Source organism: Lottia gigantea (assembly GCF_000327385.1).
Source record: "Lottia gigantea unplaced genomic scaffold LOTGIsca_22, whole genome shotgun sequence".
NCBI classification, from domain to species: domain Eukaryota; kingdom Metazoa; phylum Mollusca; class Gastropoda; family Lottiidae; genus Lottia; species Lottia gigantea.
The window spans coordinates 1,543,625-1,558,082 of NW_008708555.1; the positions used below are offsets into that span (position 1 = coordinate 1,543,625).

The 14,458-nt window shown below is 31.3% G+C and overlaps 1 protein-coding gene across 1 annotated transcript; it reads right to left on the reverse strand.

Moving 5' to 3' along the window:
- Positions 1-7,173: 7,173 nt before the first annotated feature.
- Positions 7,174-13,452, reverse strand: LOTGIDRAFT_159884 (hypothetical protein; the record flags this gene model as incomplete). Its single annotated transcript, XM_009054581.1, has 7 exons — positions 7,174-7,376; positions 7,672-7,750; positions 8,051-8,197; positions 8,594-8,685; positions 9,032-9,137; positions 9,575-10,125; positions 13,383-13,452. The coding sequence occupies 7 exons, from the start codon at positions 13,450-13,452 to the stop codon at positions 7,174-7,176; spliced, it is 1,248 nt and encodes a 415-aa protein (XP_009052829.1).
- Between the last annotated feature and the right edge of the window lie 1,006 nt (positions 13,453-14,458).

Consider the following 14,458-nt stretch of genomic DNA (forward strand, 5'->3'; position numbering starts at 1 on the left):
TTCTTTTAGACCTAAATTAGAAAATTTCGTTCTCACATGTCTGTCATTTCCATAACATGTTAAAATACCATTCAATCATCCATTGTTTTACCTCAAATTCAATCAGGTTTTTATCTTAACTTCATTTTCTCACAAATTTTTACCATTTACATAAATATTGTTTGACCATCTTATTTTAATCTTGATTTTCATATTTTTGTACAGTAGATAGACAAATATATTTTTTATTTTGAAGCATCAAATGACAGATTTTTATTTATTTTTTTGGCTGGAAATTCATGAGCATATATCTCGGACTAAATTATTTTTTTCAGAATATATAGCCGAATTCTCAAAGGTTAAACTAATTTTTAAAAAAAAATATACATACTTTGAGTGTCTTAATTATAATGTAAATTATAAGAAGTTTGTAATGAATAAAGAGTAGAATGATTAAATTTGATTTGACAATGATTAATAATAAATTGTAGAATAATTGTAATTTAATTGTGAAAAATAATGTACAATAATAGAAATAATTTTAGTGCTAAAACAATATTTTAAGTCAAAATTTATACCTTTCATGTTGATAAAATGTTTGTTTTTTCTCTGTGAATAAATTAGCTTGTAACTTCAGTTTTGTATTTTGTTGCTTAATGCATACATGGTTTGTTAATGTTGCACCTAGTTTGGTTTACTGGTATTTTTTTGGTACACCCTCTGGCTTTAATTTTGTTGGCATAACTCATGTACCATCCAAGATGGCTTCCAGATATTATCCTTAATCATCCATGATGACCCGTCAATGAACGACTGAAATCGACACCAGTCCATGTTATGCTGTTGAAATTTTTTGAATTTACAATCATTAGGACAAATGATATGAAAGTTTGACAACTGGTCAAGAAGCCTAGATATTTATGATGGCAACAAACCCCCCTGAGGTTGACCTACTTGCTATGTATCACATAGTTCTCATATGCAAGATGCTATGAGCCCGTGACCATTCTCTGGCCACGATTTCGGACCTCTACCTAATGATTCATAGAAATGCCACTAGCTAAGGATATCATTTAGAAATATGAACCCTGACCCTGCAGTTTTTTTTTGAGACAAAAAACACAGTAAATCACTGATGAAAGCACTTTTAATAACAACCATAACCTACTATAATTTACAATAAAACAAAAATACAAGTTGAATTATATATCTACAATATAATTATATACTTAGTCATGCTACAGACACATTGTGGTGTTTCCACATCAAGATTTCTACTGAACATCATAGCAGCATAATTATGATGGTTCTCCAAATGCTAGCAATTCAATAAGGAGACTGCAAATTCAGTGATCTGCCTAAATTTTGGAGTGATATAGGTCTCTAATGAGATGGGTATTTCCTGTAAACATCCATCTGTTTTATTATTAAATTGCCCACGTTTTGTGTTGGATGGCAAATTTAACCACAAATGTGTCTGGAGCATCACAAGCACTCACATAAATAGTTAAAAAGAGCTATTATACAGTCATCAAAGCCCTCAAATTACACTTACTTAAAAAGCTTAGACAAGAGAGGGAGTGGGGGATACCTTCCTATAGTAACAGTTTACTGTTATCAGGGAAGGTTTAAGCCAGAGTTTGTCTAAACTCACTTATTAAGCTCATATTGGCTAGTGTAAGCTCACATGGCCTGTGAAAGCTTATATGGCCTGTCTTGACTCAGGCGAGTTATTTACAAATTTTTGATTTGAAATCTATTTTACAATATGACTATCAAATTTGAGTGAATTTACAAAGTCTATTTACAAATAATAAGCTAGAGTTGAGGACAAATAATGTTGAATAGATGAAGGGAGGTTAAAATAAAATCAGATCATGAATTCTTGTGAATTTCATGAAATGAACAGTCTTAATCTGGTCTAATTTTCACATTTTCAACAGAAATTCAAATTTTTAAAACTGTCCCAAAACTCAAAAATTGAGTTGAATAACATATGGATGTCCCATAAATATAAGTCCACATGCTTCCCATTTTCAATCTACAAGATCATGTCTCTTAAACGTGTCACAAATAAGTCTTCAAATATGGAAGGGAATTTTCAGTCATGTAGAACTAAGTACATCATAAAATTCGGTCTAAAATACGAAGAGTTTAGCGCTATTTTTCATATTTGCTCAATTCTGTATATTTTTAAGTCGCTTCTGTAAAATTTCAAGAAAAACATTTCCAATAATAATGATAGTCTAGACAGAAACCAATTTCAAATATAAACTGTGCAGTATCTCACTCAACTAGAATACTAAAACAATACGAAACTTTATGAAAAACACTGAAGTATCAAATACGACGAATTGAAAAAATATGTGCTCTAAGTAGCATGCAATGTACAAAATCCAGAAATATACACATTTCTCTAAATTTCATAGAAATATAAAGGCCTTAGCTTTGTTTTCCGCCATTTTCTAAAAATATTTTAAGATATTTTGTACTCCTGTAATGGAAGGCCAGTATTCCAAAAATTAAGGCACACAAAAAATTGGGGCCTTATTTGATGATGTTCCATGGAAATGAATTGCTTAATATACGCAGTATAAAAAACTAATGGCCTAATGGAAATAATATGTGCCCTTAAAGCTGTAAAATGATTTCAATATTTGCCATTTGACTCAAGATGTACAAAATGAAATTTTATCTCATTGGAAGACTACAGAATTAAATTTATCTAAAAAAGAAAATAAATGCTGTAATTTTTTCGTTTCATGAAACAGCTGCATTCAAAGTATCAAATCATCTTTAGCAAGACTAATACTCTTATTTGATTGGCTGTTATAATATCATTAGCCAATCAGAGCGCTGACAGATATTCAAATATAATCTTTGAATATGTTTTCCATAGTTAAGAAATAACAATACCTTAAAATACATAAATATAGCAAAAAAGCTTTTTATATACAATATAAAGATATAAAGTTGATAGACTATCAATGCCATTTTGGTAAATATATGCATTAAATTTCAGATTTACAATTAATGTGTCATTTTTCACATAAATCCTTAAGATTGTGTTGTGTATATTAATTCATATAATAGCAACTATTTCAGACAAATCATATGAACTGTTAGAAGAAATATACCTTCATATTAGGAATTTTGTCAGGAAAAGTTGTCCAAACAGACATCTTGAATTGAGAAGAATAATACAAGTAGTAAGCTTATATAATGAAAATATAATGTATAAGCTTTTGGTTAAAAGACAAAAAGCATTAAATTAAGGCAAAGCGAAAGCCAAAGTAAATTTAGCATGATAAATAAATATTTATCGAATATCAGAGGCTTTTTGGTAATTTAATACATTACAATACCCCCTGTAACATTATCAATTATATATCTAATTTCTAGCCTTCTTTGTAAAAATATATTTTAATTTCCTTGTGGCCACAGAATAAATTTCATATTTCCCCCAAAGAAGGCTTTTAGAATTCAACCAAATTTCCTTCACAGGGGGTTGGCAAGAATATTTTCAAGTTTGTTTTTCCTTTTCAAGTTCTTTCTATTCCAATGTCTTCAATAGGCTCTATAGCAATGTCTTCCATTCTGTAATATCAAATTTTATATTATATATCTTTCAAAACAAATTTTTTTCACACTTAACATATCTTAACTTTCTCCTTCCAGTTATTATATATGAACAGAGTCTGACACTTATTGTTATTCTTTAATAATATTTATCCAATCCTTCCAATGATATGATTAACTTCACCTAAATGCTCTTTATATCAAATCATTGGGCTTATTTGATAAATTGATACAAAAATAACAACAATTGACAGATCTACTTTTACAAAGAGTGACTGAAAAGTTTTGAGTCTTTGGATTGATATTGGATACTAATTGGATTCCAGATAGCTTCAGTCATTGTCTTGGGTCCATTGCCTTCTGGTTTGACAAAAATGACAAAAATAGTTACATATATGGAATCTTTCAAAAACACAAGTAGCCTAATTCATCTTTTGGTAGAATAAATAGTCTTAAACTACCTTTTAATAAAGTGGACTCTTCATGTGTATTCTTAAAATAGCTCCTGCATGTGCAAAACTATCTGTGTCCCACTTAAACAGGTGAGTTTGGAATATAACCATATTGCAATAACAATGAGTGTACCCATAAGGAAATAAGTAGCAATACCAAGTACTGTACCCATATATCCACTGTCAAGACTCAAAACTGTTCAATCCCCGTGTATTCTACTATATGTTATCTATATCATCCCTCCTATTTTACCTTGCTGAAATCTTCATTGTTGTATACAATACTTATATATCATGCTATAGGTTAGAATTCAACTTAAAATACTGACAGTTCTATAGCTATATATTAATTAGATTATCAAATAAAAACATGAGTTCCAATCTATCAAGTCCTACGTCCAACATTTCTCAGTCTCTATAAAATACTTTGCGGTGTGCAATGAGAGCAATTCATGATTCCATAGTTTTATCAGATCCAAATTCACATTTTAAACTAATGGAATAATATCAGTGGTATTACTGGTGCTCTTTATTATTAACCCTTGAGATCTGCCTCAGCGATGGTGAACCTTATTGAAAATCTGCAGTTACTACTAAGAGCTAAGATGGAATTGACCCCTAAGGTCAATAGCCTAAGAGGTGATGCCACCTTGTCTCCTGTATCTTTAAGATAGATCTATAAACAGTGCTAGATAGATTGGAACTTTCGATTGTATTTGTACTATAAATTAGAAGTTACTATGTTAGATATAAATAAATGATATATTCCACTACCAAACTAATAAATGAAGTAGAAACTAAACCTTGCTATGTTAAAATAAGTAATGTAACAATTGTAAGATTTAAAACATATATTTATACAACTCTGTTGGTGGTCATAACACGGAATAAATTGAATATAAACTAAGAGCATTACTTAGTGATTATTATTCACTGCTTGGTTTAAACAACATGATGAGAAATCCCATTCCAAATGTGGAGCAGGTGTCTTTGTACGTCCCAGGAAGCTCAAAATCAAAGGAAACAGTTACTAGCTCAGTCAGTATTAAACTGTAATGCCATTGACTTGGTGACAAGGTGCAATGGGTTCAAATTCTTCAAGGTAAGGACAATTGCGATGCCACGACCAGGGCTTTTGTAATCATTTGGTTATGGCTTTCATATACTAACATAAATAGTTGTAGTTACCAGCCATTTTGAATGCTGAATTTAATACTGACAAAGTCTACTTGCAACCTTATGAGCGTTACTCTTACGGCAGCACTAACAAGACCTTCAGCTGACAGTATGTCTGACCAAGACAAACAAAGTTGTATAAATACTATTTCAGCGAAAGATGGCGAAATTTGGGCAAGGAAATGTAGGAAGTGGGATGACATGATTTTTAATTGCACTTAAAATATCTTTTGGTTAATTAATATCATAGTTGGGATGCAAATCCTTCTAATTTATTATTAATTAATAATTATAAAATTAGGAATAGAGACAGTAATTAATTATAGAGTTGGCAAGATAAGAAATTGCGTGGCAACTGTAACCAAGAACTGAAGTTTTCAAACAACGTGAACATTGCAACAGAATTTTTAAGCCAAGAAATTAATCATGAAAGCCTAAAAAAATTGAGCAATCAATTTAACAGAAGGGATCTTAAGCAAGATTGGAAACAATGTGAAAGGAAGTATTTTGAAATAGCATAGCTACTTGATACATGTTAAAGACTGGTCAAAATTTTATGAGTTAGTTCAAATGATGCTGAAGCTTGTATAAGGAAAATGAAGTTTTAATCGTGTTTAAAGAATAAAATTTGCATCCCAGTTGAAATGAATATATGCTGAAGTAAAGTTATAATTGAAGTTTAAAATTGAAAACAAACTGTTTATATACAACATACTCAATATAAATACTACATATAAATAATGATTGAAAATATTGGACTGATGAATTGAGATGAGAGTGTTTAAACCTTGTAATAGCTGGTGAATTTAGGAGATAATTGGGTACTTATTGACAAGAGGCTTCAAAATACAGATAATCGTTACACCGTTTAAACCATTTATATTTCAAATAATTATTTGATTGAAATAAGCTTCACAATTATTGTACGATAAAGCGTTTTTTTTTTTTTAAAGAAACCAGTCTCTCGTCTGAATTATTTGTACAAATTTTTTAATTTCAATACATTAGTTTTGGAATATTTTGTGCAGAATTCATTTCTCATTAAGGCTTTGAATAATTCTAAATTCCCAAAAATTCACTGTCTAATCTGTTAACAAGGTATTAATATCTAATGATGATAATGAATTGAAATGAAATGGAAATTAGTTAGCACCTATAATTAAAAATGTTATTCTCAGTCTATATTGTTAATTAAGGCTTAATGGGTCAGATACAATACATTCAACTAAATAATATTAACTAATGGAATTTTGAGAAACTGTTGGTTTGAGCTGATTATTTTCAAGCTATTTCTTGTCTTCCTTCAGTTCAACTGTACAATTGAAATCAACATTGGTAAATGAGAAAATTTGTTTGTTTCATGATGTGAAAAGGGCAATTGTGATTTAACAGAATTTGCCAGTCGAAACTGACTGGAGGTCAAAAACACAAATTGGTGATAGACTTCACCATTAACTGGACAAATTTTTCTAAAATTTATGTATTCATGACGAAAAGTATAACTCTGATATTGGGTTTTAGTCGTAATCTAGTAAGCAGGCATCTGATAAGTTTATCTATTGGAGACCTTGAAACGTTTGGCCAGAACATTTGTTGATTGGCTTACACGTGATCATTCAGAATCATTTTTAACACAGTAAAAGCATTCCAAGCAAATTATTTGCCAGTGTACTATGTTAAGAGACTTCGAATTAAGCCATTTCTTAAAATCTGTGAATAAATGCATTTTGGTATCCTATTGTAAAACCAAAAAGAGACTTTAAGGTTAACTTTCACAAAAGCTGTAACTGAAGCAGGTTAATATTAGTCTATTATAATTATGTTCAAACTCTCATTATCCAACATTCTAAAATATTCTTGCATGTCTGCATCGCGACCCTTGACCTCCAACATAGAAACGGCCAATTATAAAGCTGATATTGCGAGTATTCAAATATAGTCTATTTTAATAAACTGTTAATAAATATAGTCTGTTCTAAATAAACTATCATTGTTTTCCACTTCCTTCTGTTAAAAATATTTCTATATTCTGGCTCTGTTCGCTCTGCTGTTGTTTCATTGCGGCACGTTTTTCCGCTAAAAGTCTCTTACGTGCCTCATCGCGAGCTTTTGCTGCTTGTTTCGCTTTTTGGCTTCGCTCCGGTGATGATTCTGGAGTTTCTTTGGGTTTTAAACTTTTTCTTTTTGATCCTAAAATTGAAAAAAAATCATAAAATTGTGTGGTTTGAGTCATTTATTCTCAAAAATTATCTCCCTTGGACTACATCTTCACATTGAAGTAATAAAAAGTCAAATTTCTCAGGCAACATCTCAATGAAAGACTAAATTTACAAGAGAAATATATCCCTGACAGAGACTGTCAATCAAACTCAAGGTCTAGGATATACGTGCTACAGCAGCCGCGCAAAAAAACATTATCAAGAAACTTGTTTACAAATAGGCATTGGAATTTCGAAGTAGTATAAAATAAAATAACCCACTATACCTGGAGTGTGACTGGGGGTACTATTTTGAGACAAACTGCCTGATTTAGGACTAGAACTAGCTGAACTACGTCTTGATAACTGAAAATAGGCACAAAATCATATGATAACAGATCATTAGTCATGATCATTACTTGAGTTTCCTTTGTTTTTATCAATAAATGAATATTCTGTGCTCCACTTCTAATGAAAAGAATGGAAACAAGCGGAATTTTACATTAAAAAAATATATTCTGTCTATTGAAATTGATGTTTATTATAAATTTTCTTATCTGTTTGTCCTACGGACTGGATGTTAACCATAACCATTTTTCTGTGGTGTATTGGACCTAATTCTAACCCTCGTTAGTATAATTACAATAATTCTAATATTAATTTTACCTGTAGAGGAATTTCTTTCCACCCGTTATTTCTCATAATATCAATCTCAGCGAACATATCATCTACATGATCTACTTGTATCTTTACCATATCCCAGAATCCTTGTAAATCAGCCCATTTCGTTGTTTTAGCTTCTGGATCAGGATACTGAAAAATTTCAAATTATTATCACTTTGTCATACATTTCTCATCAAAAAAGGTTGATTTGAGATTCCAAAATATAGAGAGAGACTTAGGGTTGATTAAAATAGTGAATGAGACAATGAACCAGAGTAAAAACAAGGCAATTAGTTTTACTTAATAGTTTTCTTCACATTCTTGGGCTATTTGAAGACGGTAACTCCATGTGATTTAGTGTCAAATACAATTTATTCATGCCAGACTTTGACTTTGATCTGTACCAACATAGAGAAAATGTTCTTGAATCATTCGAAGATGCTACCTCTTCTATTATAGTTATCCAACTCCAGAGGTTAATACTCAGATAATCCGCACCTAATCACCTTATGTGAAGTTAAAACTGTATAACAGCAAGAAACGTACCTGATGATCTCGACACAAGTCTCGGAACTGTTGACATCGTTTATTGACTAATAAATTAGCTTTACCTATTGCTGCCCGTATTCTTCCTAATGCTGAAATAAAACAATTTATAAACTCTCTTACAATAATATAATAATAACATAGTAAACACTAGTAGGAATATGGTCTAAAGAAGAGGAAAAAGGAATAATGAGAACTGGAGAGTGGCATCAAGTGTTTAGAAAGGGAAAATGGGGATGATCTTCTCACTGAAAGTGTTGATAGCAAAAATCTACTTAAATACCAAGTTTAACATAAATTAACATAAAGTTCATTTCTTGAACTATCTCTCCTACTGAACATCCTATATCAGGATTTCCAAAACAGGTGAATCTAATAATGCTGCCAGGAATCTCTTTTGAAAAATGGTCATAAAAACTTTAGTTATTGTCAACCCACCTTCTTCTGGTAGTGATTGTGTTTTCATGTTAATTTCTTCTTGTGAACATAACGTTAATAATCTATCTTCTTCTGACTGTGTTAACTGGAGGAAAAACTCACCATCCTGAAAGAAACAAAACAAAATCTTAGCTTTATTTTATAGACAATGGCAGCTTTTAGAAACATTGGTCATATTTGTAACTATGTTTTTATATCAGAATTGGTTCATAGTCGTACATCCCCTGCATAGCAACCTACTCCTGATCAATTAGAATTTTAGGGAGTTTTGCCTATTATGCCATTTGTAAAGTTAATATGACATTTGCAGGTTCCAATATTTGTTGGACCTTATCATTTCAGTCAACCCAGTCATGGTGCTAATCCTCATCAAGAGGTTTTAGCCAACACGATGCTAGACTTCAAGAACTTAAATAATTATCCTTCAATATGAGTTTTTTTTTAACAAAGAAAGAATCCTCAAGAACTTGAATGCTCTCCCCAAATCCTAAAGTGATATTTTTTCCAGTTTATAATTTCCGAATACTAAGAAAATGTACACACCTTAATTCGGTCTCCAGTAGGGTATGACAGTCCATTAAATAACAAACCCTTATCAACATCATGTTCCCCGCACTTTATCGTAGGTCCTTGTAAACCCTGACCTACACACGCACGTAAACAGTCATCACTAGCACGTTCCCCGTCGATAATTCGTGCCGACGGCATTCCAACAGTTTCTGGTGAATTGGGATCAGATTTGACTGAACTATTACTAGAATAAGGTGATCGTTTTTCTATGTTTTTATATGATGTGTATTGACTATATCTACCATAACCGCTCACAGCACAACTAATTTTTAGATATGACGGTTTCCGCGTTGGGTCCTGGGGTGACGTGTCACTGTCACTGCTATAAGGAGAAAGTCTACTTGGGATCGCATTTTCCTTATTGCTCTCTAATAAAACACTGTGAAAATGTGGCTTCTCTCGTAATCTTCTAACACTATCAGCTCGACTGTCTGTAGATTTGACCAGATCTTGACTGAGTGCTACTTGTTTCGACGTCACTGATTGGCTGGCTCCACTCAAAACTGAGGTAGACGGTTCACCAGCTGAAAAGATACAAAAAAAGATTCATGAATATGAGGTACTGTAAGAGATAATTTTTTTTGTATAAATCTAATAGATGATAATCATGGATGAATATCTTTTATTGATCATTTTGAATATGATAAGGATGTCTCATAACATCTGTTCATAAATTCATATTTCAAGATATCTGAAAGAGAATTAAGCCAGTATCATCTAGAATCAAGTAATCTAAAATAAAGATAAATACAGCATTTCAACCAAAACACAATACCAATTATCACCTTTTGTTCACAAAACTGATAACACTCAGAAAGAAATGAAAAAACAAAGTCAATTTCAACTGTTTGTTTTCAACTTTTAGAAAGAAACTTAATAACTGTTTAACACTTAAACTAATACATTTAAGTCTGTATGCCTAATATCACATCACGTGGCAGAATACGTACTTTTTATAAACAAACTAGATTACCATCCCAATAAAAATATTACGACACTTTACAACATAAACTAAACTAACAAAATTCAAAAATCCAGATACATCATATCAATATCACGTTGGGGGTCTTGTAATTTTATAAACAAACCACTTAGTAGACTTCCATCTTACACAATCTTGAAATTTCACACGATTTTATTGCCTGACACTAACACTGGGAGTAGAGATGTTGATTTTAACATCCTACCAATGACATAATTACGACACTCCTTACACAGTGTTATCTGATTTAGATTTCCCATGCTTGGTTAAATATGACTTTATAAACACTAGACGAAGAACATATGCTATCAAATATGCAGTGACATATGTATTAAGTTTTCACATAATAAATACTCAAAACATAGTGAAGGTGTCTGATGTCTTTTATTTGATTTCTTATAGAATATCACACTATCAAATCTCCTTTTATAATAGATTTTGAATATCCTTATATACTTTGCAGACTCTTGTAAAGGGATGCCATGTTGGTATCAGGTGTTCCTGTTCCTATGAACATACCCTTCTTTACGAGCTGCAACCACAAGATTAGAACTTCAAAACAGTTAGATCTATAACTACAGCACTCATAAAAAATATCATTATCAAGAGATATATCTGGATAAGATTCAGAAGCACTAGAAATATCACTAATGCACTGATATACACATCATTAGTATATCAACAGATATACACGGGAAATCTGGATACTATTAGCTTCAAACAAATAATACATTTACACCTAGTGTCTTCCTTCCAACCAATCTGCACTTAGTGCAACTATAACAAGATTCAAGTGCAACTGTACAAAAGTTCAAGGGCAATAACTATAGAATTCCCTATAATATACTCTTCAAATTCAACCAATCCACATTAACATGTAAAATGTAATATTCCAAATTTTGCGAATAAGCACAATAAATACTACAGACTTCAAGATTATGATTACAAATGTACTAATATATAATAAGATTCAAGGGCAATAACCAATGAATTCCTCATGAAATACTCTTTAATTTCAACAATAATCTACAATATGTTAGACGTAATATCCCTAATTTCACTAATAAGCACATAACTACTGAAGACTTCACCTAATAAATTATAAGAGTACTAAAAAACAAAAATTACTATTCAGAAAAACCCAGGAAATCTGGATACTATTACCTATGAATAATGCATTTACACGGAGTCTCTTCTCTATAACTACTGACTGCAGAACACAGATCCAGAACAATACTAAGTGTATCACAAGATATCATAAGAGAGGGAGAGAGAGAGAGAGAGAGTGTAAAAATAGGAAATGGACTGTTAACATATTTCCTCTCAATATAAATCACTTCTCATATTACATAGATAGAATAAACAATTCACAACACATTATTCTTCATAAATCTTGCACGGAACCTCAGTTACTTTGAGTTGAGTTTTCAAAGCTTGGCTGTTTGAGGATAGAAAGAGTACTCTCCATGTTTTTTAAGTTGACAATCTACTGTTTTTCCTTTCATAATCTTCAAGCTGGGTTTCTTTTAGTACCACTTGCAAGACTTTCCACAACTTTTCATCCTGTCTAATCAAGATATCTTTGCCTAGATGAATGAAGTCATGTGTATCACTGACACCGGAATAAAAACAAGCAAAAAACTTTGGATAAGATATTTCTGCCAATGCGACAGCCATGTGTATCACTGGAAAGGGGGAAATGCAAACAACTTTGAAGATACTATCTCAATCTATTACAGTCTCAAACCTCGTCCAGTAAGAACAAAACATGTGAATAAAAATCTGTACAAGCATGTTAATTCCGTATATCAAAATATCTTCCAATGCATGGCAAAATGAGAGTAAAAGTTGTATAGTAGTAGACTTCTTCAAAAAGTCAGGGTCACTGTCACTGCAATCTGACCTGTACACCACAAGATAGAACAAAGAACGTCTTTTCCAACTACAGACTTAAAACCATTTACAGTCATTCAGCTAATGAAATTGACAACATTCTTCTTTGAAAATACTCCATGTCAATCAAAAAAACATGGCATCAAAAATGACCTGAATCTTTGACCCAGACATGCTACTAATGGAATAGAAAAACAGGAATGGTGGTTCCATATCATATCTGCCTGCAATCAGCAGAATGGTTGTAAAATGTACCTTTGTTTATGTTAAATTTGTAGATATTAATATAGACCATATGGTAGAAATTAAAACCTCATATACAACTCATAACCCCCTTCTGTCTTTCTTCAATCAATATACCATACAATAGAATATATAACAATCATATTGCAATGTATTGTATTGAATGTTTAAGCTACTATGAAACTTGACATAGATTTCGGTCAAATATATAATTAACAATTTCAACAACTATTCAAATGTAACTGTTTAAAATAACTGGCCCTTAACTATCCACAAACGCCCTCAGAACTGAAACTTAAGATATGCCCTTATTAATTTAAATCATGGACTGGCAATGTCTTTGGCAAGGTCAGTTCAAATCACTTTAAAGCAAGAAATCTAAGAAACCCTTTACTAAAGTAGATGCAAGTGAAAGATAATATTTCCTTTAGAAATACTTTCATTGCCAATATCATAATATAAGTTATAGTAAGATACTAATAAACCACGAAAATTTGAATTAATATGCTTTAACAAACTTACTTGGAACCATACACTAGCTGTCAGTCATATTGTCATGTGAATCTGAAAGCCTTAACCATTAAGTTAATTCACATAATACATATTTAACCCAACCTGATAGGATGAAAAAAAAGTTTAGGTTCTTAATAAAGTGACACTTACTATTCATATCAATGATATGCATGTTCACTCGTGGTTGATGATTAAAGGTTGCACGCAATACAGACACCATTTTTACCGATAAAAAATATTACTAGGCAACTCCTTTAATACAGTCTTTTTAACTTGGAAATCTTTTGACTCAATACACTTAATAAAGGTCACCAAGTCTTTTTCTTTCCACTCCTTTCAAGTAAATCCTTAGGCAATCTTTTTTATACTTGTTACAATTCTAATGTATCCTATAAATGTCTACTTTTTTACGTGTTTTCAATATTTATGTGTCCTTTAATGAGAATTTGTTGTCTTATATCCTAATATAGAAGTACTATGGTCAATTTTTCTTCTATAATTATCTTTTCTCTTTATATGTCTTCAATATATGATATATCTCCCTTTATGTCCGAAAAGCAATCTTCAATCTATTTTTCTCCTACTGTCTTCCATATGTTTCTTTTCTTTATGTCCTAGTAAGATTATGAGATATTCTTCTTCTCTTAAATTTAGACAAATCTATCTTGACTCTGCGTGATCACTATATGATTTATTATCAATCTTGTTTCTCCTGTCTTCCGTGATTTTTCTTTATGTCCTTATGAGTTATATTTCTTTCCTTGAAGTTAAAAACATGTATTCTTATCCTGTATGTTTCTCTTATAAGTTACAATAACTTTATGTGTCACCATAAATCTGTCCTCTTATATCCTGGATACTAAAATATGTAGTCTTGGTTCATCCAGTACTAAGTCAATACCGATCACTGCCTGTCAAATGCAACTAAGGTAATCTGTCCAGCCCTTTAGACCCACACAAAATTATGAAATATTTTCAATGGGTAATCTAGATATACCCTAAGGCTGATTAATATGTACTTTAAACTGGAACACTGATTTCATATAGATTATCTAATGGTTTAATCCTAATCTTAATCCAACCCAGGCAATATCATTTGATATTGGACCACCTTTAGAAATTCTTTTTTTTTTTTCTTCTTACAATGGTTTCAAAGAGATTATCCAAATCAAGCTTAAATCTTAATCCCAATATTGATAATCCTAAATGATTGGTTATCTATACAT